Source organism: Parasteatoda tepidariorum, chromosome 9, assembly GCF_982258835.1.
Source record: "Parasteatoda tepidariorum strain Cologne lab strain chromosome 9, Ptep-v5.0, whole genome shotgun sequence".
Classification (NCBI taxonomy): Eukaryota; Metazoa; Arthropoda; class Arachnida; order Araneae; family Theridiidae; genus Parasteatoda; species Parasteatoda tepidariorum.
The window spans coordinates 96,058,628-96,085,959 of record NC_141763.1 but is presented as its reverse complement, the minus strand read 5'-3'; the positions used below and the strand labels follow the sequence as shown (position 1 = coordinate 96,085,959).

Here is a 27,332-nt window from a genome sequence, read left to right as displayed (position 1 = left end):
ACATCAAAGCTGCACAACTCCGAAGGAGCTATACGTGCACTTCCAATTCTAACACAAAACTCTGGCTCCTCCTCTCCGCCAATATTACATTTTCCTGCTCCTTTTTTAGGAACACCATTCAATTTCCTGTTATAATAAACGAAAATTCAGTTATTATTATTTTAAAATAAATTCTTCGTACAATAACAGTTTATTTCTGCTGAAACCACAATAGCAATATATATTTAAATGATTTAAGTTATCTGTATTTATTTTCAATATTTGGGGAATGTTTTTAATTAAAAATAATCATATTTACAATTATTTATAACACAATACTGACATATGTATTTTAAAAATCATATTAATATATCAACATATAAATGAATAATGCATTAATATAAATTTCTTTCTTAAATAAAGAAGTTTAAACATACATATAAATGTTACATGACATGTTAATGCATTTAAATTAATAAAAGAAATTTTTTTAAGAAAATTTAAAACTGGTGTTTGAAACTGACTTATTGTATGTGCAGCGTTATACGGACTTATGGTTAAAATAAAATATGCAATTTTTTTGTTTTATTTTGTATTTGATTGAATTGAATGAAGAAAATAAATGTTACTTACAGTTTTTTATGAATGTATCTGAAAAATCTCGAGAAAAATCTCGCCATAATCAATTAAATTGAATCGCAAAAGAGCAGTTGAATAAAAATCGCCCAACTCACTCAATAGCTTTTTACAAAGTGAATTCTTTTCATTGTTACCTTCCTTATATTTCTTTCTTGCACTGTTTAGTTTCTTTAAAATTCATATTCATTGTTAAGTGTTTGAAACAACAAAGAAAATTTTAATTGTTTAGAATTTTTTGAAACAAACTACTCTGTTAAAGTTGGATAGAAATTTTAACAATAAATACACAAACATAATTCGTTTAATGAATATATATATATATATATATATATATATATATATATATATATATATATATATATATATATATATATATATATATATATATATATATATATATATATATATATATATATATATATATATATATATATATATATATATATATATATATATATATATATATATATATATATATTTATTTATTTATTTATTTTTCCTTACAAAAAGTACAATCTGTACATTATATTAATTAAATAGAACACATTTAAGAAAATGCATAGAAAAACTTTAAAAAAATGCAGTAGTATTCATTATTTGTATTATATTACAGTGCCCATAGAACAATTTTCATAGATAAAAGTAAAACAAATAATTTTTTAGTTGCTTTACATGCTGATTTCGTTCAAAATCAATATTAAATTTTCAAAAACCAGCATTTGTCACAAACTTTTTTAACGTAATATTTTTGAATATTTTTTAAAAAGAATCTTGCGTAATGATTATATTGATCGTTGATAGAAATCTGTTCATTCAATTCCATATTATAAAACATAAGAACATTTTCTGTGGTAACTTGCGCGCAATACCGAAGAAAAATTTAAAAATAACGGAAGTACAGACATAACATTCTGTTGAAATTCTTACAACATTTTGAACCATTATACTGTCCAACAAGTATACATGCTGCTTTTCAAAAAGTTTGCTTCAAAGCTTTAACTTTAATAGGAAAAAGTCTCTGGGTATTCAAATAACATGCAAACACCAAAAAATCCCCTATCTATCAATCATCTATATAAAATCATCGATATATAAAATTATCTATATAAAATCATCTATGTGAAGAAGCACTTCAGTTCTCTGACTCAATTTAACCTATGATTCAATCTTGATAGTTCGACAGCCTAACTCTAAATATGAAAATCAATTAGTGGGGACTATATTTAAATTCCTGAATTCAGATATAAAAACGTATAGTTTCTCTGAATAAATTTCTTTCCGCTACATATTTGACTTTCTGACCCTTAAAATATGGGCATACATACAATATGGGAAATGGAGTCCCAATATAGAGAAGTGTGGTCAACATTATTTTTGCTCAATGTAAAGTATATGATAGGAAAAAAATAATTATAATCAATTATTTTTCATGTGGTATTATGTTTAGATCAGCATGTCTTTTATAACCATGTGCCAATATTTTTTAATTCGCTACATTAGTTCAGAAGTATCATTAATTATCAGAAAGTAGAACGAAAATTTCAAAGAGTGAAAATAACACTAAGATGGACCCAAATTTTCGACCCATCTTTGGCTTATTTTTTGGGATTCTATGTTCTCAATTGCTGCAATCTCGTAAGGGTCTGATATTCAAATCTGTATCATAGAAATCATGTTTACTTAGAATAGTACGATTTTGTCATAGAAAATATCCTTATCACTTATCGATAAGCCTATTCAATCTTATGTTCTGGAACCATTAAGATTGACTAATAGTGAATGAAAATCCAATCATCAAGTAACTCGTTATATTCAGGTAGTTAAATTTTTTGTCCAATGTTTCATTTATTTAGTGAGCTAGGTGTATAATTCTGTCTTCTTTTTGTTTTAGCCTATAAGTTAGTAAGATTTTCATATTTTTCTTTTCAAAAAGCGTCTATTTAACATTTTAACTTAAAAACACTGATACTATTTTACACATTCTGCTGTATTTCCTATAGCATAATTTCAGTGTAAAAAAACATATCTCAGAAGGTTTTAAACTTTTCTAATTTTAAACTACTTCAATTCAATATTCAAAAATACGAAAACACACTGAATTGCTTTCATGATCAATGCTGCACCAATTATCATAAATTCAATCACCGTGACATCTTCTCAAAAATCATGATTGGCATTCATAATAAGCATGGTGAATTTTTACGTTTCTCCTAAACGACTAAATACCTATTCTCTGTCAATTTGGTTTTTAAGTACATAGCTACATTTTTCTTTGTCTGAGTTTGTACGTACGAATTACCAAATATAATTAAGCGTCATTTGCGTCGTTGTCAATTCATGCATAAAATTTTCTTTTAGTACGTTGCATATTTCTTTAATTGGTGTCTATTTGCCAAAAATAATTAAGCATAATTGTCGATAATAATATTTACACGATTTTTACAATTCCCTTAAACAGATAAGTTCCTTTTTTCTAGAAATTTTGCTTTTTGGTGCATAGCTTTTGTTTATTTCAATTTGAATCTATTACTAATATTAATTAAGCAAAATTGGCGTTAATAAAAGTTTAAAGATTTTATTACGATTCTTCTCTTTACGCTTTAGTACCTTTTCTGCATCAATTTTGCTTTTTTTTTTAATACAACTTTTTTTTAATTAGCACCTATTAGCAAATTAATTAAGCATTGGCATCAAAGATGGAAGGGTGAATTTCTATGTTTTTTTTAAATAACTTTGTAACTTTTTTTCCACACGTTTCACTTCTAGTAAAGAGATTCTTTTTTTATTTCAATTTGAATGTAATACCAAAATTATTAAGTATCTTCACAACAATACAACTATACTAAGATTCCTTTGAGTGTTGAAATTATTAATTTCTTTTTACTCTGAGTTTTTAATTTTCATTAATCCTCCTCATCGTCATCCAACCATCTTTTCCATCCAACCATCCATCTGTCGGTGTTCATCCGGTAAATGTGATCCAATCACTTCAGTCTTCTTATTTTTATGTCAGTGACTACCGTGACTATAGTTTGTCTACGGTAAGAACTCTCCCCACCACAAAGTCTGAGACTGTCTGCTGCTATGGAAACAAGAATAGCGCATTTCAAGGAGGGACAGGGTAGCTTCTTTACTCTCTAGGACTAACACAATAGAAGAAAAAAATTCCCTTTCTCTCGCCGACCCTAGCCAACACCTGTCCTAAACAGTGACCCCACACCCCTATTTGAAATAGTTATACCTCGTTACCATACTCACCGCCATGGGTCCAGACGTATGGCTAGGGGAGTTCTTACTTTAGGCAAACTATGTGTTTTATGGATGGTTGACTGATTGTCAACAATAACAACCTACCTAAAACAGGAAGAAAATTAGAAAACTTCCGCTGTATCCCTCCGCTTATGTTATGCTTACGAGGCGATGTGTGAACAGGCTTAATATTCCAGGAAGTTTCATCATTGGGACTTGTGTTTAAATTTACACGTAATTTTTGCCATTCCTAATAGTTTTCTGAAATTTATAAATTCCAGCAGATCGTGAGCCTAAAAAATTTAGCAAATTTAATATCACAGCGTAAAGAAGTGTAAGATCAGCCACGTTTTGAGTGTTATGACTAGAGCCCGGATTTTGATGACCTAAAAAATCTCAATTAATGCCCTTAAAAAGTGTAAAAAATGCCCTTAAAAAGTGCAAAAAATGCCCTTAAAAAGTGCGAAAAATGCCCTTAAAAATGCGAAAATTGCGCTGAAAATGCCTTATGACATGACTTAAATAAAGTAAAAATATTGAACTAAGACAATGTTTTACTCTTTAAAATTATTACGAGTCATTTCAAAAAATATAAAGCAGTGCAATACTTATTCATTAAAGTTTGAAAAATATGTTTTATATCCTAAAATAACAAAAAAAAGGAAAATATATTGACTCCAAAACATTTTCATTTTGTATAAAAACTTTAATGAATATAACAACTTCCATCTCATAATATTACTAAATATCAGAATTACGTTGCATTATTAAATTTTCTTTGATATTTTGAAATGTAAACGAGCGTCTCTTGTCTGAAAGTAAATTTTTATACCTGGATAAGCTTCTTTCAACGTCTACTGATGTTATTGGTGCGTACTTGAAAAGGACGGTCACACTTACTGACAATTATTTTTCAAGAGAGATTTTCTCTTATTAGAGATTTTCTTCATTGTTTGGAAGCCAGTGTAATAATAAAAAATTATAACAAAATAATAAAAATTGGAAAAAATTGAAAAAAAAATTTAAAAAAAATGCTTTAAAATGCAAAATGCGCCGAAAAATTTAAAGAAAAATGCCCTATAAATCTAAAAAAATGCTCTAAAGGACAAAGAATGTCCAAAAATGCAAAAAAATGCAAAAGTCATCAAAATCCGGGCCTTAGTTATGATTTATTTGATGGCTATATTTGTGTAAAATATCACCGTTTTTTGGGGGGAGAAGTAGCATCAGAGCGGTAGCTAGCGGAGTCTTCCGAATTCATTTGTTGTTTATTTCGTTGAAAGTGAGATTTAAAGAAGGTAACACTACAAGTATAATATTATTGAATGGTGCGTTTTCTCAAGCTTAGGAGTAAAAATCTGTTGGAAGTAGCAGTGGCGTACGCAGAATTTTTTCAAGGGGGGTGTTGTCAAGGGTGAAAATTTTTTCAAATTTTCTGAAGCTACTAAAAGAAATTCGAGTATGTAATAAAACACTATTATTTCCCTAATTTAGACAGCTAGACAGTTTTGACTTTTTATTTAGACAACATTGTTTAGTTAAATTTTGATTTGATTTTTTAAGTTTAAGAACATAATGTAATATCTTCTCACTTGTAATATCTTCTGAAAAAAGTCCTATGTCATATGGGTGGGAAGTAACACTTTGAGGAGCACTTTCACATTTATCAGATTTTGTTACGCTAGAAACGTTTTCTTCAGCGAAAGTATCACATATGTGATACTTCCGTACATATATATTTCCGTCTCCAAAATTCTCGAATTGTCTCAAGGACGACAGAACGTCTAAGATTCCAGAATCATCGCGTAAAGACCTCGCGAATGACAGCCAGTCTCGAAAACTATCGCGACTGGCAGAACAGAAAGGAGCCAGTCCATAACAGTATCACGTGAATTTGGTTTCAAAAGTACAACCCTATTATAGTAAATGTTTTTTTCAGTATTCTGAGAAATACCGTGAGATAAAAAGGAAGGCATAAGGCAAATAAAAATATATAGTCTTGAAAAATAATGCCCACATAATTTCTACTAAAATGTTTATTCTTGCCATTTTGTCTGAGCTCAAGGGGGGTGTTCAAACCCCTCCCTTGCGTACGCCACCGGGAAGTAGTAACTCGGAAGTCTTACGACAAATTTCAACTCCTAGTGCCATCTACGCTTAGCTTTATAGGGTTATAGAAAATATATAAATATAGAAAATAGTTTCATTTTTGTAAGATTTAAAAAGAAAAACGTAGATCGTGTCACTATCTTCATCAATTTCCATCACCAAATAAAATTCTCCCATGTCTTCTTCCAAAAATGATGAGTTCTACTTTTTAGTTTGAAATTTCATAAAAATGTTATTATTTTCCCCCTTTTAATAAAAATGAATAAATAGTAGTTTATAACTTTTAATTTATTTTTTAATTTCATTTCGGAGTCAAAGAAAATTTGAACAGCTTTTCACAAAATAAAGATAAATCGCTGATGTCAGTTTCAGTTCTTTATTCATTTCGTTTAAGATCTAAACAAGGTTTCCTCGGCGTTGTTTAAAGATAAATAATCGCATTTCTCTCTAATGGGATGTTATCTTCCAAATTGCGAGGAAATTAAATCTCGCAGGTACGTGCACTAACCGGTTTATTTTTCAAAATGTGGGACTTTATAAATTAACGTCGCAAAATGCTTTTGGTCGGAGGCTCAAATTAAAATCGATTAAATGAGAGCGATATAAAAGGCAATCGCATAAAAAGCTATTTCGACAGTGGAGTTATTATTTTTTTGTTTGAATTCTCGTAATACGTAAAAATAAAACAAATCAGAAATACTATTAACGCATTTTATTCCGTTGACGCATATAGAATGATGGAAATTGACAACTCTGTATTTTTCGAAGTCATATAATTCATGCTGATTTTGAAAATACAATAAATATTTTCGAAGGTGTTGCTACCTCTACTAAAAGCAAAATTGGCCAACTTATAAAAAAATATATGTATATGAATACATTATAAGTGTGTACATTTAAATATATATTGCCATTATGCTATATATATTATGCCTTTGCATATTAGAAAAAAAAGTTTATCTAATATTTTTACTAGGTATATATCTGTTCTTTGTACTTAATGTACTTTGAATAAAATGAAAAAAAATTAATGGCTCAGTGTTGATCAAGCCTACGAAAGCATGCATAAAACTGAAAAACTCATGCCGACACAAACTAAATCTATTTTTATTTATTTATTTATTATTATAACTATATTTATAACAATATTTATGATTAAAGATTAACTATATTTATCATTAAAGATGAACTATAGTTAGTATAATATGGTATATTGCCATTATTCGGGGTCAACCATAGAAGGAGATTTATAATTAACCATAATCAACCATTTCTTCTGGTAAAACCTTTCGTTGAATCGTGAGCAGGGTATATAGTAGATCACTCTCACTGATTTTTCAATAAATTCCTACTTTTTCGTAAATTTTGCAGGTTTTTTTATTTTATTTATTTTTTATTATTATTTTTTTCTTGATGGTAAAATTTGTCTAAAGATTGTGAAAAATATTAAGCTAAGCACAAGTAACACTACGATTAAAATCCGAAATAAGACTTCTGGATTACTACTTCGTCTTTCGATTTTGCTTTGCTCCGAAGCTTTTTAAAATACTCTCTCCTTTGTTGTACTATTCACAAAATGCCTTGTGCTATTTACCATTCAACCTTTAAATCCATTTAACTTATGAGAACATATAATACTAAAGAAAATTGTCAAAATTTGGCAACCTTTTATTTTTATTTGTGTCATAGTTCGAAATTTTTTAAATCGGTTTATGATTTTTCGAAAAATATAAAATTTAAAAAAAATCTTATGAATGGTAAAATTACTTGAAAATTTAAATACAAATTTCAATAATAACCCATACAGCACAATTTATCCTGTTGACGTTCGGAATTCGTCCACCTCATCCATTAGACGTCGTAGATCAAATATCGACATCTATTAGACATTTTCTTATAGCTTATTTATGGATGATATACAATGGCTTAAGATAACTATAGATAACTATGGTCTTATAGATAACTATGGTAGATGTAATGTAGATGGATAAAACACACGGAAGACGTCTATGAAATAACTACAAAAAAACGTATCTTAGAATGCTTCTCGTAGAGGAAAATTGGACGTAATAACGTGACCACGATGACGTGACGTGACGTGAGATGAATAACTTGATGAATAAAAACACATTTAGTGAATACTATTTACATTAAGGTTTAGTCTCGCAGTGAACTGATCGTAAAAACACGGTTCCCAGTTGAACACCAAAGTCAAGCATCAGTAAGCGGGTGGGGGATAACTTTGATCAGCTTGCTAGGTATCAGTCCTCGTTAAACTGTTCTACCGTAAAGTGCTCGACTTCGCGCGCATGTCGTGGGGCTACCAAAGCAAGGGAGCCATCCCCTCTGCAGAGGATCGAAATTATGATGGCACGTCTTCGGATCATGATCAGGGAAGTTTCATAGACTGTCGCCAATAGCCCAATCTGCAGTTCTAGTGTGACATAAATAAAATACTTACCTACCTACATTACGTAATCTGGTATCAAATATTTAAGATGCGTATTGCACAAATGCAAAATAAAGAATACAGCAAGAAAGGCAGTTCCAAAATTAATTATTTTTCCAGATCCGCATAAATAATACTTACTTTTCCCGTAATGGAGTACCTACAGGTGACGTTGTGTGGGTATCTCGAGCCTAATTGGTTGTTAAAACGTGTTTTTACACAACAATACTACGTTACGTTACGTTAGCAACTGTTCTTTCCATTCTATTTCGAGTTAACACTTGCCCGGTCAAGTATCACTCCTCTTAGGTAATACATTCTATAATTCTTCACAAAGATTCTTTCACAATGATTTCAATTCTTTCACCATACACTTCTTACTTACACAAAGACAGGCACGAAACCAAGAAAACAAGCAAACTAATTATGCATTAAAGTTGCCAGGTTCACAAAACAAAAATATATCACTTGTTACAATAAAATAAATAAGCAAATAATAAATCTGAGAAAGAATTATATTTCAACTTATTCAATGTGCGATATGGCGCTGTATTTGATTAACTTCACGTTAATCGTTTTCACATTCGAACGTATGAGGAAAAACTTAACTCAACTTTGAATCGCCATTTTGTTCATTGACGTTCAGTTGTTCGCTGACGTTACATGTGAGGTTACATGTGTGGGCATGTTTGATCTTCTTCTTCTCGAAGTACTAGTACCCATTTGCAAACGACTCGCTTTAGTAAATTTTTTGTTCGATAGTACCGAACCATAGTAACGATCGTTTTTGGTGTTCTAAAAGCTTCAATGTTTAGAGTAGGTTATTATGGTACTGAGTGCAAGAATTTTTCGAGTTTAATGCGATAAATGAGTAATTTGCTATTATAATTTAATTGAGAAGCATAATCTAAGCTAATATACTGTTGCCTTAAGTTATTTTCATGAAATTTTATTTGTTAAGTGCCTATCGTTTGTTCGTCTACATTCTGTATTTGTCGTAAAATAAAGTGTCTCATGATTATTTCTTGATAATCTACTTCGATGTTTACCTCATTTAGGACCATCTGGCGTTCACTATAGGACTGTTAAATCTACATTTTATAAACGATTTATTAGAGTGAAAATTTGTTCTTTATTCATGTGGCTTCTGAAAATATTGATGGAAGAAAAATATTGATCGAAATCTCGATCACAATATCGAAAACTATTCTCTAAAGTTTGCTGTGATAAAGAAGTGGCTAAAAAGATAAATAAGAGACTTAAAAGATAAAGAGGAGAGAAAAAAGATAAAGAAGAGTCTAAAAATATAAAGAAGAGACTAATGATAAAGAATTAATATCGCATTAATATCGAAAACTATTCTCTAAAGTTTGCTGTGATAAAGAAGTGGCTAAAAAGATAAATAAGAGACTTAAAAGATAAAGAGGAGAGAAAAAAGATAAAGAAGAGTCTAAAAATATAAAGAAGAGACTAATGATAAAGAAGATATTAATTTAAACAGTGGTGACAAGTTAATTAAGCTTAAACTTATTGAACAAAAAGCGAACTTATTGAAAGACACTGAAATGAAAATCAGAGATAATTAGTGAAGTTGATGACACAACATGCGAAACTGAAATTGATGAATCGGAAACACATATTGATCGTTGGCGTCTTCTAGAATTTAAACTTTTAAAATAAGCAAATTTTGAGAAAGAAGAATTCCTATTTGATGATAATGCTTTGTCAGTAAATACGTAGTAACTTCCAGTTTTTATTGGAAATACCAGAAACTGGTTACATTTTTGAGGATAATTTCAAAAAATTGATAAAGTTCCCAATTGGATAGTTGTGATAAATTTTCGTATCTATCACAAGCCATTCGTGAAAGGAAGAATTGCTGAGGAGTCGATTAAAAGTTTTCTTAAAGTTAGCTATGGAGATAGCTATGAAATATAGCTATGATATAGTGGAGATAGCTATGAAAAAGTTATAGGCCAACTTAATTAGATATTCATTCAAGTTTATGTGAGATATCTACTTTCTCTTGTCCTCCAAAAGGATTGCAATCAAAGAAAATCATTGAGAGTTCTCTGTGATTTCTTAGAGACTAAATTACGTTAGAGTGGAGATCTTAGGCGTAACCAAAAGTGGGGCGAGGAGTTAACGGGAACGTCAACCGTCATCTATAGAAAGGTACCCCAACATAGAATCGACCTAACACGTCTTATATACTAGTGAATTGATGTTTAATTTTCGTAGTGGTAGTTACGCCACAATACTCTCCCACCAGAATTTTATCTGTGATAGAATTCGATGAATGTATGCCACTAGTTGATTCATTGCTGTTTTTTGTGAGAAGCCGGGGGAGCTGCATTAAGACCACCGTACTTTTGCTGATTGTAAGAGCTATATTAAGATCACGGTCGTGGTCGCTCCCGTGTTGCCTTAAGCAGTCGAGTGTATACGTTGTGTGTGATTGAAACTGAGCAGCAACAGCGTTAGGAGGTGGATGATGTTGCAGTTACAAGTAGCAAGTCAACTGTTCAGTGTGGATCAACCATGTTGTGTGTGATTGAAACTGAGCAGCAACAGCGTTAGGAGGTGGATGATGTTGCAGTTACAAGTAGCAAGTCAACTGTTCAGTGTGGATCAACCATGTTGTGTGTGATTGAAACTGAGCAGCAACAGCGTTAGGAGGTGGATGATGTTGCAGTCACAAGTAGCAAGTCAACTGTTCAATGTGGACCAACCATCGAAGTAGGCGTTACTGTCGACGTAGGCGTATTCATATCGAGGTGGGCGTTTCTGCCAAAGTAGGCGTGTTCACATCACGTCCAAAAGTCCCCAATGTAGGGCGAGGAGTTAACGACCGTCATCTATGAAAAGGTATCCCAACATAAAATCGAGTTAACACGTCTTATATAGTAGTGAATTGATGTTTAATTTTCGTAGTGGTAGTTACGCCACACCATTTTGCATCCATTTTGTTCCCCATGATAATAAGAGAAAAAAGAATCTGAGGAAGTTTAAGTCAATAATGTGTATTTTTTATAATAAAATATTTTATGTTGTATCCAGTTTTATCGTATTTTGAGAAAAAAACAGAATTTTTTGTAGGCTTCTGATTTGTAACTTAATTTTAAAATACATCACTTCTCTAAGTATGATTACATTAAGTTAATTAGAATCACTAATTCTATTAAACTTTGTTTAGATAATTGACAAAATGTTAAAAATGCTTATCAGTTTATGTATTTATTCATTAAGTCAAATAGTCAATAAATAAGCAAATAGTCATTAATCAAATAGTCAATATCATCATATAAGCGATTTTTACTGATTTACCTTAAACCGTAAATATATTTTTTTTAATGTTCATATTATTAGCTACAAGAGAAATAATGATTTAAAAAATTTTTTGAATGCTAATCGTATCACATTTATAGGTTAAAAGCACATTCTGAATTCAAAAATGTAGCGATTGAGATGATTTTTTTCTCATTCATTGAGAAGTTAGGAGGTTGAAGAATTTTATAAATCATCTTAAACATTCGATTTCCTTATTTAACAAAACAAAACAAAAGCAGGTCATAAAGAAAACAAAAAACAGTGCATTTGCTCATGTATAACTAAAAAGTTGCAAAGACGTTTTGTACCGCAGTGGACAGATCGTAAAGACATGGTTTCCAGTAGAACACCAAAGTCAAGCATCACTGGCTACTGTCAGTGAGCGGGTGGGTGACCACCTTGATCAACCAGCCTGCGTAGGGACCGAGGTTGTGCTTTATCGGTCCTCGTTAAACTATTCTACCGTAAAATTTTCGAATTTGCGCAGAGGTCGTCAGGCTATCATAGCAATGGAGCCGTCTCCTCTGCAGAGGATCGAAATTGCGAGGGCATGTCTCCGAATCATCCTCAGGGATTTTCCAGACCATCGCCAATAGCCCATTGTTCAACTCTAGTGTGACGTAAATAAAGCATCCACTTACCTCAAAAAAGTTTTAGTGAAGCCGTGTAATGAACATGTTCTTGTATATCGCTCATATACAAACTCAGCAATTTAATATTTTGCATTTTTAAGTCCGTTATATATGTAAGAAGGAATGAAATTTTTAAACTTCTACATCTATTGAGGGCATAAATATGCAAAATACCAAATTACAGAATTCGTATATGAACGATATACAAAGAGCATGTTCGTTACACCCTTCCAGCAGATAAGGAATAATACCTCTGACAGTCAATGAGACGTTCATCCATACATAAGCTATGGATCAAGTTGTCCATATCTCATCCACATAAAAGCTATGGTGTATGTCTGATGGACGGCTTTTAGGAATCTATTGGAAATTCCCTAGATCAAATATGGATGTCTTGTAGATGTCCACCTGGCGATCACGTGGAGCTTGAATTTCGTGGATGTTTGTGATGAATCGATTCTAGTGGACATCCACTGGGTTATTTTGCGCTATACGTTTCTGTAAATATCAGATAAAAATAGATTATATTTTATCAGAAAAGAGAAGTTAACCCTTTGAGTGCTTGTTCCGGCTTTTTTTCCGAGCTTTTTGCTGCAAGCTTCTTTTGCATCATGAAACAGGCTGCCCCCATGGTTAATGTAATGGGAGAGGGTGCGTAGCTGGGAAAAATACCGCACCATTTTACCCAGTGGCTCAGCGCTCGTAGGATTAATTTTTTTAATGTTATTTTTAATGTTTAATGTACGTATGTTTTAATGTTTTATGTATTTGAATGTTCTTTTTAAATATCTGAAAAATGCAATTACACTGATTTGAATTTTTTTTTCCAATGCCCACCTGGGGAATGACGTTTCATCAATACAGGCATCTGAAAGGAAGATTTGTTGGCACTCTTTCAGGGGCACTATGTTAGGTGGGCCAACGTTGCTCCCCCACTGGGAACAGATAGTACAGAGTATGAAAGAGCATCTATGCCTTGACCGGGATACGATCCGGGATAAAGATGTAAGGCCAGTTCCCCGACCCCTTACACAGATCGATCGCTTTGATTTGAATTTAAATTGTTGGGAATTATAATAATAAATGCTTATTCTCATTTATAAAGTATATTTTACCACCTTTTTTAACTCACTTAGCATGATAAATATTTATAAACAATAAAATGAGAAATATTTGCTGGTCGTTAAAATTGCACAAAAATATAGAGTAAACTAATGTTTTTCAGCATTTTCGTTGTTTCAATATTTTTATAATTACTACTTTTATTTACCTCCCCATTCTGCCTCATATCTGGGGTGGGAAGGGGTACCTAATTTTCAGTATATAATTTTTTAATGAAAAAAGTCTTAAAATAGAGATGGCTAAGCTGACATAATCTCACTTACTTGTTCTGTGGAAATTCAGCAATAATCAATCAGTTATTGAAATCAGGGAATAAGAATACATTTCAATTTGATGAAAATATGAATCGCTTAATGGGACTGGCGCAAATGATAATTGATTGGTTTATTCCACTCGAGTGATATAGTTCAATCTTTGGTTTGGGCATCTCTATATCATGGTATTTTTAAGAATATAAGAATAATATATTGGTAGAAAAACTTTGATTTCTTTCATGTAACTATTTTTTATTTTAAAAACATATTTCAAGGTAAATACACAGCTCCGCCTCGACTTTCCTTCTTAAAGAAAGCAAATAATTTCAGAAATAAAAAGAGAATCCTTATAAATGGGACACATAACCATGAATTTAAGAGAAAGTTATAACTCCTCCACTCACCTCTTTGAGAACACTAATAGATTATAAACGAGATGAATCTATTCATCCATTTTTGTGATTTATAATAATCTTTCAGACATGGCGGACAAAATTTTTCTTCTTTGTTTGTCTAGATTTGGAATACCGTTTTTGATGTTAGCGCCATCTGTGATTCTGTTAATTTTATTTAGATCTTTTGTTAAGAATAAGTTTTAGTTCTTTGAGAATGGCAACGATTGCGCGCCTAAACCTAAACTTGGCAGCTATACGAAATTTTTAATTGTGTAGATCGGATGTGAAATATAAATGAAATATGATTTTAATTACTCTTTTAGGAATACCGGCATATAGTTTTTTCGATTATCTATTGCCGTAACAACATCTGCTATATTTTAGTTTAGGTTTATTATTACTGGTTGTAATGTTTTGTTCCATGGATTTTCTCTCCTGACAATGTCCTTTTGACAAGATTCTCAACAAATGACGTTGATGTTGTGTGTTTCTTATTGATAATCAATTTTAGAAACTTGGCAATCAATTATTTTATTATAATTTATTATTATTTATTGAAATGAATTCTAATAAATACTCTAAATACATGAAGAAAAAGGTGAGAAATCTATTGCGTAGTGATTTGCTTAAGGTTATTGTACTTAGCGTAATATATGGATCATTATATAATGGTTATAATAATCATTAAATTTATTTGATTTAAATTTTTTTATTCATATGCCGTCATTTTTTAGTATTTTAATTAATTATGAAGTTTTTTTATTTGATGGGCACGTGCATATACTTTAATGATAAAGTCATTAAGAGAAGTTGACAATCATAATAATATATTTATGCAAGTAATTTTTGTTTATAACAGAATAAAAATTATTCAGAACACTTCATATTTTTAAATAGTGTTTATTTTTAAAATCTGAAATGTTGATTTTAAATACTATATTAAATACTATGCTGTTTTATTTGTTATGTTGTAGTTAGCAAGTTTAAAAGTAGCTATAAGAGAATTACTTTTTATCTGACTCTATATAAACAGAACTTACAGCAAACGTAAAATCATATAAAAGATTTCTGCCGGAGAATAAAATAATATTTTTCAATTAGATTGGAAAATTTATATAGCCTTAATTAGCGTAAGAGATTGATGAACTCATGCTAATGAGGTACATATGCTGTTTAAAAATGGTTTAAATCCAAAATCTAGGGTTAAATCCTTCTCCCTTCATTTAAATAGCAGCATGTTAACATCTCATATTTGAGTGCCTAGTTGAATGAATTTAATTATGTTATATACAGGGTTGGCAGGTTTTTGACATGTGACAGTTTTTGACAGTTTAAACCATGGTTTAAACCGTCACATCAAAAACCTCACTGTCGAAAATGTCAAAAACCTATATTCATATGTGAAATTTAATTAATACATAAAATTTATATATTTTTTAAAGGATAGTGTTTCTAAATATGTTCTAGAAAAAATAAATTTAAAATTTTGAAGAAACACTTATATTTTGAATAGTAACCAAAATCTTGTACTTTTGAAAACTCACATCTTTTGTAATATTATGTATTCATTTTCATGTGTTATTGAAAATCTGCAGTGATATTATTAAGAAATTTATTTATAACTAAATTTAGTGTATAGTATAGATTATACTAAAAATTAGACATTTTTAAAGATAAACATTAGCAGTTTTGTACATTAGACATCTTCTTTTAAAGTAGGGGTGCACAACCTGCGGCCCGCGGGCCAAATGCGGCCCTTCGACTAATGAAGTGCGGCCCGCGAGAGCTTCTAAACACAATTAAAAAAAAATTTAAAAATTGCAATTTTTAATCGCACTTTTAAATCATCTCGTTTTGACTCAATCAGTTTTAACAGATTCTTTAGTAAATGTACGTTTAATGTGCTTTCTTTAAGCCGATTTTATCGTAAATATAAATGATTTTTTTTAAACAGTTATTTCCGCTTTTCTACGTGATTTCGAAAATCTCGAATTTTTATTACGACGTGAGTTTCAGATCGCATAATCACTTTTTGTGCACTTTATTTATGACGATTTCATCTTAAATCTAAGTGATTTTTTATCTTTTTTTTGCAATTCTTTCTTTTTTTTTCAACATTTTTTTCGGCAGTTATTGCTATGCGTTCCCATGTATTATAAAAATTCCAATTATTCTATTACGACATGCAAATTTTAAATCATGCATTTAACACGCTTTATTCGTGCTGAGTTCAGCATAAATATATTTTTTCCCAATTATTTTTATACTTTTCCACATGATTTGGACGATCCCGTTATTTAACTATGATGTTATTACGACACGTGATTGCTAATCGCGCAATTAAATAATCACTTTTTGATACGGTATTTCGGTACAGTTTTATCATAAATCCTAGTTATTTTTCCTTCACTTTTATTTCCGCAACGAATGTGATTTGGTCGAATGTGGTAATGAATTGTGATTTGATCAGAAACCAAGTATTCGGCAAAAGAAAGAAGAAGAAAAAATCGACTGAACGCCGTACACTTGGGGCCAAATAGCAAAATCTTTTAGCAGTATAATAATAATAATAATAATATCTATAAAAATTCAGAAATAAGAAAAAATTAGAAAAATACATTTCTAAAAAATATTCTGCCGAATATTTGACTGATCATTCAACCAACTGAATTTTTCACAGAAGGGCCAAGTACTCGTTACATCCCTCCCTAATTTAAATGCAATTGTTATTGCAACTTGAGAAATTCATAAAATGGCGGAAAACGTGAATTTTTAAACTGCTCACTGTTTGTAGTTTAGATTTCAATTTTTTGTTGCTTAAGTGATCTTTTTCGATAAAAAAAAAAGGAAAATGTTTACGATATAAAAAAATCTAATAATTAATAAAATAAAATAATAAAGTACATTACAAAATAAGCATTTAATTTTATTTTGAACTATCACAGTTTTGTTTTTATTTTAGGCTTTTCTTTAAAACCTATAAATTTTCTTCCATTAAAATATTTAATTTAAATTTATATTACTTAATTATGACTAAACTTTTTCCTACTTTCATTCTGTGGGGATTGCAGTTTTTTTATTTTATTTATTAGAATTTAATTCTAAAATAAATTTTCGTATTGCATATGATAGAAAAAAAAAACATTTCTTTTCTTCAATGTTTATTTATTTTGATAAATCTATTGTTCATATGATAAAAATAGGAATTTTTTTTTTTTTGTAAAAAAAAAGTATAAGTTTTTTTATTTTTGAATGAATTCTAATAATGGAACACTACTAAGTTATTGATATGACTAAGTTTATTGATAAAAAAAATGGAACGCTAATGTTTAAATAAACATTACTACATTTGTCATTAACATCTCCAAATACATGTGCGGCCCTTCGTTAGCCAACCTGCTGTGCAAGTGGCCCTTCACTCAAAAAGGTTGTGCACCCCTATTTTAAAGAAATTTTTTTTTTTTAATATTCTTTTAAATCTTCTTAATAATCTTTTTAACGTAAGACAATACAAATTTAAGTGCTTTCTGTTAAATACACAGAGTAGTTAGTGTCGATTTACAGTATATTCAGCCTATTCATTTACTATGCGGAAAATTTAGTTATCCAAATACTTGTGAATTTCATTTTGCTGAATACGATATAGTTTTGTTGAATATCTAAATATTCAGCTGTTGAATAATTACTTCTTGCTTTCAAGCTATGCATTATTTGTATTCTTAATACAAGTGGAGAAAAAAAAATTAAGAGATAAAAATTGTTTTAAAATGATAAGTGTAATAATTATAAATAAATATAATAAACAATATGAATTTTATTTATCATTATTCATAAATATAACTACTTTTAAATTCAAATTAACATATTGGATAATAAAGATATTCGGTATAACATTAAAAAAAAAATTATACACTTGTATCTTGTATCAAGTTTGTATTTATACAACATAACTTGTAAGTTCCTTATAAATATTAGTTATATGTTCCTTATATGTCAAAAATGCATAGTAATAAACTTTTAATTTTCTTAAGTATCAAAAAGAAGAAAAAAAATTTTTGAATATAAATATTTAAAAAATTTTTGTGCAAAATTTTTCTGCACATGCATTTGAATATAAATTTCTAAGATTTTAAATCTGTTATTTTACCTTAATTTTAATTAAAAAATATTTTAAAACCTGCTGATTACCTATAGTATAATTAAATTTCAATATAATGCATGGCAACTGTTGATAGTTTTTAAGTTTATATATTATCTTGGCAAACTTCAGTTTTTGACATTTTTGACGGTTTAAACCAGTATTATACCCTTGTCATGTCAAAAACCACTTTTTGACGTCAAAAACCCAACCCTGGTTATATAATATTTTATTTTCTAATTTTTCTCTATGTAACAATCATCATCCATGACAATGATTTCAAGATGAAAAGCATTACCACACTTTTCAATAAATCTGATATTTTGAATATTGATAAATTTTTTGACCAGTTTTTAATTTTAAAACTTTTTTTTGATTAAATATCTTCTGTAAATAAAAAAAAATATATAGTTTAATTTGCATTTTTCTATTAGTTTAATTGAAACAATGTTTTTGTAAGATAAATTTCTTATAAAGTTTTGAACTTTTCTGAAAATTTATGTAATCTTTCCTTAATGGCGAGACATCCCAGTGGGGGCCTTGGCCTTTCTTAGATCTTAATTCCAGGCTATCATATCTTTAAGAATCTATATAATATTGATATATTATTAGCCAGAATTAGGGACATGCATTTACTGTTCTAATACTTTTTTTCCTGTCAACTCAACTACTAGCAAATTCGATGTTCTATGGACAGTAAATGGAATTATTGTAATTTTCTGGTTTATTATTATAAAAAAACACCATGCCTGTTTATCTATACATATGTATCAGACGTGACTTTTGTAACATTTTCACTGAATTTAGTAATTTTTCACAAAAAGATTGTCTTTCTTAAAAAGCTGTTTTAAGTTAGTACAATATTTTAAGATAATTAAAACAGCAATGGTTTTCTAATATTTTTTGTTCTGATTGAATCACATCATGTCTGATGTCCTCATTATAGTGAATTCGGAAGATCAGTAATTTCTGTTCGTTTAATGGAACTTATTTAACTGTCTTAGTTTTTTATAACTTTTAATTAAAGGAAAAAAAAGACAATCAACATTTACACTTTTAAAATTTTATGATTTTTGTTTTATTGAATAGAATAAATATTTAAAATTTTGGTTTAGGGTGGACATGCAAATAATGGGCATTATCCTCATAACTTGGTTTATAAATAATAAAATTTCCGCTTTTATTTATTTTTAGTTTTCATTTTCTGCTTGTTTTATAATCCTGGGTTTTTGATATTCTTTATTAATGACTATTAATTTACGAATTAAAAATAATTTTGGAGTATACAGCTTTGTCATCTTTAATATTCTTGCATTTAATTTTTTAAAATCTGTTAAAAATTTTTATAACTGGCGTATTTTTAATTTCTTATATTTTTCAGATATTGCCTACTTTTATCATGGGGCAGAAAAATGCTACAGTGTCTAACCCTCAGTCTTCTTGCTCAATCTTTAGTGTAGATGAAGATGTCCGAATAGTTGTTGAAAATGGTGATGATTCTGTGTTTTCCACTACAATGCCTTTAGATAAAAACCTTGAACTCTCTCAAAAAACCTACTCCAAAAGAAATCCTCTCAGTTTTCCTCCTAGTTTGACGCCTTCAAATGAGCCATTTAAATTTTCAGTTATTCCTGAAATTCCATCATTTTCCTCTGATTCTTCGCAGTCCACTGCAAATGTAAAAAAAAAGCGAGGATTGGGTGGAAAATTTCAAACTGGTGTTCCTAGGAAGATTCTCAAAGCAGATATTGCCCCAAAAGATAAATCTAACCCAGTCTCTTACCGTACTAGACCAAGAGAAAAGATCGTATGCCTCGACAGTGAAGCTTCTTCAGACTCTGATATTGAAGTTGTCGAGATTAAAGTCGTTAACCCAAATGCCTTAAATTCGCAATCAATGAACGGTATCATGAGGAGATCTATTAAAAAAGAACCAGGTTCAGACAATAAGAGAAAGACTGAATTGTCTAAGAAGAAATCTGAGCCGAATCACCTTCAAGTTACCAAATCTTGCTATATGGCTGCAAGTAATGAACTGATTGTCAACGAAGCCGACACTGCTCCTTACATGCCAAATAATCCTAATATGTTTCCTGACGTGTTGACTTCTACAAAGTGGTTAAATTCCACGAGTAGTGCCGAAGAAGCCTCCCAGAAAAACAATCATCGTGTCTCGGTCGGAAAGCAAGTGGCTTCTTCGACTGCCAACGTAAAACCTTCACTTATACAAGAAGTAAAGTTAATGGATGTTAAAACGTTGAAAAAGCGAAGTGAATTAAAATGCTTGTATCAGAATTTAGAAGAAATTTCTTGGACACAATCCACTAGTTTCAAGAATCTGCTTCGGAATCCGGAATACATAAGACATTCAGATCGAAGCAAGTGCAGAGTGACTGGGACCGGTAAAAATCTTAAAGAAATTCCCCATAAGCCTGCTGCTGTTTCTGGTGTGAAAAAAATCCCTGAAATTAAAGCTGGCTTGAGAAATCGCAAGCTAGTTAATGTTAAAACTAATAAAAAATTAGTTAAGTTAGCTCCTAAAATTAAATATAATAAATATAATAAATTTAGTGCTAATAAGTTGTCCGCACCTAAATTGAATAAAAAAGCTCAAGCAAATGTAGCTAAACTGTCTCAAAAAGGTAGCAAAATAACAAAAGCACCCAAAGCTGGCACCAAAATAAAGCCTGCTGAACTTAAAATTAAAAAAAGTCCGAGTGAAAAAGTAGAAGAGACCAAGCTCAAAAAACAGGATCTCGATAATGATTGTGAAAAACTGAAAGTGAAGGCAAAAGCAGAAACTCCTAAATCAAATGGTGATGTTAAAATAAAGCCTTCTATACTTGCTAAAGATAAAATGTTAACTCTCTCAAAACCAAAGGTTGAAATATCTAAAGCATCTAGTAGTGGTGTACATCACAATGAGTGTAGTTCAAGTGATCCGTGCATCATGTGTGATGTGATGCCCACCAAGGAGGATAGTCTCGAAAAACCAAATCAGCAGACGAACCTCTTTTCCAAGCGTTTCGGAATGCTTCAAAAGTACAAGAAAAAGGATCATGTGTATTCGACGGTTCAGAAAGGGCCACAGTGCCGTGTACACATTGAACCATTGGAGCCCTCTAGTTTACGAAATACAGAGTATTATGATGATTATCGGAAACAGTACTTCAATCAAGCACTTCGCAAAGGTAAGACATGTTATTTTTTAAATTTAAAGTCTCTGTTGTACAGTGTTCTGACTCCACTTATTTATAAAAATTTAAGTTAGCTTCTCTTTCATTGTACTCATTTAGGTTATCTATTTTAAAGCAGGGTTTGTTCATTTAAATCAAATGATTTATATATATATATATACTCAGAGCTCATTCTAGGCAGAAAAAAGGGCAGGGTGCAAAAGTTTAAAAAAGGGGCATTATTATTCTAAAAAGGCAATAATTTCTTTATATGGGCTTTACACGTTCTATTAAAAAACATTGTAGATTATAAAAAGAAGTTTTTTTTTTTTTTTGCTTTACTAAAAGTAGCAAAGCAATCATATTAATTACTAACTTTTATTAATAAATTCACATATATATCGAGTTAATGAGCTAATTAGCGTAGTAATTTATTTAAAATGCATGTATATATTAATAAATAATAAATGTATGTTTTTAAGTGTTTGTAGTTATGATTTAATAATTAAAATGATTAATAATAATTATGATTTAAGTAACTGCAAACTTTCAATGACAAGTACAACAAAGGGGTGTGATGGCTATTTTTCCTTTCCCATATAAATCTATGTATTGACAGCAACGACAAACTAAATAAAAAGAATTGAAAACAACAAATGTTTAAGAAATCCATTCTAGAGCTTGGGGGAAAATAAAGAAAGGTTGAGGAAAGAAAGGGCAAAAAGGGTATGAGTCTATTACATCAGGGCAACAGGGTGGATTCTTTTGACTAATAGGGCAGCAGGGTGCTGCACCCTGTTTACCCTGCCTAGAATGAGCTCTGTATTAATTTAAAAGTTAAAAAACAGTTTTTTAAGTTATTGATACTTTTATTAATTTCTTTTCTTAGTTTTAAAATTTATTTTAAATAAATTTTCGCATTAATTAATTTTAGTTAATGAAATTAATTTCGTTCTTGGTGTGTTTTAAAATCCAACACGTTTGAAATTACATTTTTAAAAATCTTTTGATTCTTGAGATCGAAAGTACAGATTAGCTGTCTTAATATAGTTTTGCATAGCTGTAGATAGTAATTAATAAACATGAATTTTTTTTCACGCAAAACCGTAATGTTAATTAAAATTCTACCTTTTGATTGAAAAAGCATGGAATTAAAATCTACATTATGTTTTATTGGTGGAAAATGTATATTTTGAAAGCTTGAGGTTATCTTAAAAAGAAATTACCCTAATATGCCAAAAATAGGGTTTACATTCTTTATTTCATCTAGTCTTTAAATTTCAATCATGTATTTGTTTCAAAATGGTTGCTATGCATTCAAAGCTATGTATTATTATGAAAAATTGTTTTGGTAGTTAGAGCTTCTAAAATATTGCTATAATATAGTTTTAATATTAATTTAATTTTGAATAAACATTTATTAAGTTTTTTAATCATAAATCAAAGTTCTTACAGTGTATTAGAATAAAAAAAAATCTAATTTGATTAAAAAAAATCAGATTTAAATAACAAAAATCAGATTTTTATTTTTTAAAAAAAATCACGAACTTTGTTATAAAGCTTGTATGCCTCCAACTTATTACTTTGTGAAGATATCAAAGATCAGACAAGCTAAGAAAAACTTTAATGTTCTGCATCTCTAAGCAAGCTAAGTTAGACCACTTTTCAGATTAGACCTTCTGTTTCTGCACACTAAAATTTTATTGTTCAAATTATTTATCCTAATTTTATTTTTTAAAGCTCTAGTTTCTCATGAATTATCGTTTTTATAGTAAAGAACAAAATATTTTTATAATTAGTGTAAGTATGTAAAATTTATTCATGACTGTTCTTAGCAGAAATTCTACAGCTCAGCAGTGAAGTGCTAAAAATTATTTTTAATCTCAGATTTAAAAAAAAAAAAAATCACAGCAACTGAAAATTATTTTTCATTTCAGATTTTTTAGAAAAAAAACAAACCTAAAATATTACTTAGAGGAGAAATTTAAAAATTATTTTTAATTCTTAAAGTTATTAATACTTTTCGTTTCAGGTCCGTTACAAAATTTGTTTGTCAATCTGCAAATATATAATGAAAGAAAAGTAACTTTCAAAAATTCTAAATTACTACTCTTTAAAGAACCGAAAATTTTAAAAATGAATTTAAACAGCTTGAAAAATTTAAAAAAATAAATAAATAAATGCTTAATTTCTGAAAACTTTAATTGCTGTTTAAAGACTGTATAGGTACTTATTACAATTTTTAAAGTTTTAATAATTCTTTTAATTTAAAAGTGTGTAAATATTTTAATTAATGTAACGAATTCTGAACAAAATTTTTTATCTTAATATAGTAACTGTCTGACTAAATAAATGTGTCGCAAATAATCGCATAAATAATGGTCGCAAATAAATGTGAATTAAGATGATAGTAAATTTTGCTACTAGGATGACTGTTAGGTTAAGTTTCTGTCTCTTTCTAGTCACTCTGCTAATGGAAATGGTGTCAAATTTCAGTAAAAAAATCCATGTTTTTTTTCTAAAGTGTGTTTATCTAATTTTTTAATTTTCCTATTTGTAATAATTAGCAGTAACTCCTTCATAGTAAAGATATTATCTCTAACATAATATTTATTTTTATCATTATATTTGGTATAATGATGTTATGGCAAGATTGATATTTGCATTGAAAATTGTTTATATTTAATGATGTGATAAATTTGGCAGATTTGTAATTGTGTAGATGAAAAAGATGATATAATGACAGATTTGTAATTGTGCAGAGGAAAAAAAATATGAAAAAGATGATTGACTTAATTCTTGGTGTTATTGATGCTTCGTATTTCTACGTTTTCCGTGAAGATTAGTTTATGAAATTTTGGTTTTAAGATTAAATTTTTTGTTTGCACCAAAAATATTATTATGGACATTACTATGTTTTGAAAGTGAAATTCTCTATTGTAAAAGTTGTTTGGATATCAAATGTTTTTGTTGGTTTGTGGTTATCTGCACCTACATATGCTTCAGAATTGTGTACCATGACTTTTAAAGGTGAATATGCATTGGGTGCATTCAGAAGAAAAGTGCTTCAAAGTATTTTGATGGTGTTCAAATTAACGGACTATGGAAAAGGAGATCTATCAATGAATGTTACCACCTTTATAAAGAAAATGACACCAAATATATCGAAATTAGAAGGATGAAATGGGACGGTCATCTAATGTGGTCACACCAGATGAATGTACGGCGAGATAATTTTTTTTTTATGACTAGGCAAATTGGGAATCGACCGTCTGATTCTGTGGATAAGGACTTCCTCATACTGAACTGTAAATACTGGAGAACTGTTGCTAAGAACAGGCCAGGATGGTAGAGAATCCTCAAGAAGACCAGGGCCCTTCCTGGGCTATTGCACTAATGATGATGTTCGTTTATGTTTTTGATTCTAAGTTATTGAAGTTATTATGAAGAGTTGTAATTTTGGCTGAAATAATTTGTTAGCTAGGGATGTAATTATTAAAGAATTGCTTAAGAAGTTCATATTTTATAAGAATTGTGTGAGAAACTTGCGTGATTTATTAGAAACCTGGTAGAACAAATGCATTTATGAGATAATGTCAAGATACAATGTTTTTAGGTGAGTTAAATAATAATCAAAAATTGGCAGATTATTACTCACATTGAAAGCTTTAGATTTTAAAGATATCACATATCTAACAATGGCATGATTAAATTATAAATAAAATTTATTGTGGATCTAATTATCTAAATATTCATATTATATATCTATATTATATTTTTATGAAAAGTTTACCGTAAAGCTTTAAATAAATTAATTTTAAAAAAATGTGTTTCTCTACCCCAAAAATTTCTTTTACTCTGCATCTATGATAATAGTTCCTCCAAACACTTAAGATGAAATTTCCATCGTGCTTATTTGTCTTTCATCTTTGATGGAACAATCTCAAATTTTGGGAATCATGGATTGGAGTTCCATTTATTTTTGTGGGGCCTTTCATAAATTTTAGATTAAATTGAAAAAGAATGTAATGCCCTGCTGTAGCAGTTGTAGTCAATAAATAGCTGGTTTTATTTTTGAACACATGTCTGAAACCAATTTATAACATTGGATACAATCTCCAACCAATACACCTAATATAGTAGAATGTCATTCTGCAGAATCTTAGCAAACGACAGATACAGGTCTTCAATAAATGTGAATCAACATGAAATATTCAAAATGTATGAAAAGTAATTAAAATTCAAAATGGGTCAAAAGCAAGAAAGAAATAATATTCGCAATTTATGTGTTGCAATAAGTATAAGAGAATTATGCATGTAATGCAAAAATATTTACAATGCGAAAAAGAAAAAAAGAAGCTAACACTTTGGTTGGAATGCGCTCTTTTTTCCTCAGCACAAATAATACATATTTGACAACAAGATAGCTATTTATTTTTGTGGGAAAGTTCCTCCATGTCCCAAAGGCTTTGATGCCTTTTGCAATTGTTATGGTTCCATTTCACCTTCTATTTTGCGCTTTTTCAGCTCCTGCAACCATTTCTTACACTGATAATATCAGAAATTTTAACATGTTCATCAATTGAAGCATGCCAAATGTGCTGTTTGTTTGAGACACTTTCCCTTAACTCTAATGAAACCTCATTTTCTTCATCAGGAGTTATTGTCATTCTTCTAATAACTTCAATATTTTTAAATGTCTGTAGAATTTGAGCAATGAGCATGAAAATTTGCTAGTTTTAACATACAAACGTGAATTATTGACATTTTAGGAATAGCATTTGTGATGTGACCTTTAAACCAAGACTACATATGGGAAAACAAAAAGAAGTGGGGAATTTTTTGTTGTAAGGTTTTGCTGTTGAAGTAATGATTTTATTAATAATGTTATAATTTTTTTTATATTTCAGCCATGGAAAAGAGGGAACCCAATTACATTGCAACTGTTCTTCAGGAATTTTGTGATTCTTACATGAATCCAACTTTGGAAGATAAAGTGTCCAAAAAGAGGAAACCTGACGAAGAAGCACTCAGATCCAGTGCTCGACAAATAGGAGGTTCTCTGCGCTATAAAGAAATAGTCGTAAAGAAACACCAGAACTATATGCAAGTTATTTTAGTTCCCAATGGTGTAAAGAAGAATTCTTTGTCCATTGAAGTAAGCTGATTTTTTGTTTTGTTTTTAACTGTTGGTGTTTAGCACCATCACTTATTTCTAGGTACTACATTTTAAGTGTGTCATTCGATTGTAGTTCAAGTTGTGAGTATATTTATTTCTCTGCAGGCTATTAAAGAATTGCGGGATGCATTTCTGTTAGCAAAGAAAGATTTAAAGTGTAAAGCAGTTCTCTTGAACAGTAGTGGCTCTTATTTCTGCACTGGTATTGATCTCTCTCAGCTTATAGGGCCCAACAAAAAACAGACTTGTGAAGAAATGGCTTCTGTTATTAGGTAATAAGTTTTATTTTCTGTTGTCATTTTATTAGATATCTGTTTGTTTACATAATAAGAAATAAGTTCTTGTCAGATCTGTGGTAAAAATTATTTGATTGAATTTATTGGTTATTTGTTACTCAATATTCTTAGTAATATTTCATTGTATGTATTAAAAATTTCTAATAAGGGATGGCAATTTCTTCATTGTGGGAAAAAAATCTGCTTGGAATCTATTCTTCCAATCCAAGTCTGCTATCAAGTTTAATTATTTAAATTTAATCTATTCCAATAGCACTTATTTCTAAGCACTTGTATTAGTCATTTCATCCACTTTGTCTAGTTTCTTCGATTGTCTTGGAAGGAATAGGTTTCTTCTGGGCTAAGTGCCCTCTTATGAAGAGCCAGTGTTTGCATGTATATTACT

General features: G+C 29.7%; 1 protein-coding gene across 1 annotated transcript in view; it reads left to right on the top strand.

Moving 5' to 3' along the window:
* The first annotated feature begins 14,373 nt into the window (after positions 1-14,373).
* LOC107437541 (uncharacterized) overlaps positions 14,374-27,332 on the top strand; it is a 35,897-nt gene continuing 22,938 nt past the window's right edge. The window contains exons 1-4 of the mRNA XM_016049594.4: positions 14,374-14,756; positions 19,678-21,487; positions 26,383-26,630; positions 26,757-26,923. Coding sequence (XP_015905080.3) covers positions 14,718-14,756; positions 19,678-21,487; positions 26,383-26,630; positions 26,757-26,923 — 2,264 coding nt within the window. The 5' untranslated portion in view covers positions 14,374-14,717. The remainder of the gene's footprint in view (positions 14,757-19,677; positions 21,488-26,382; positions 26,631-26,756; positions 26,924-27,332) is intronic.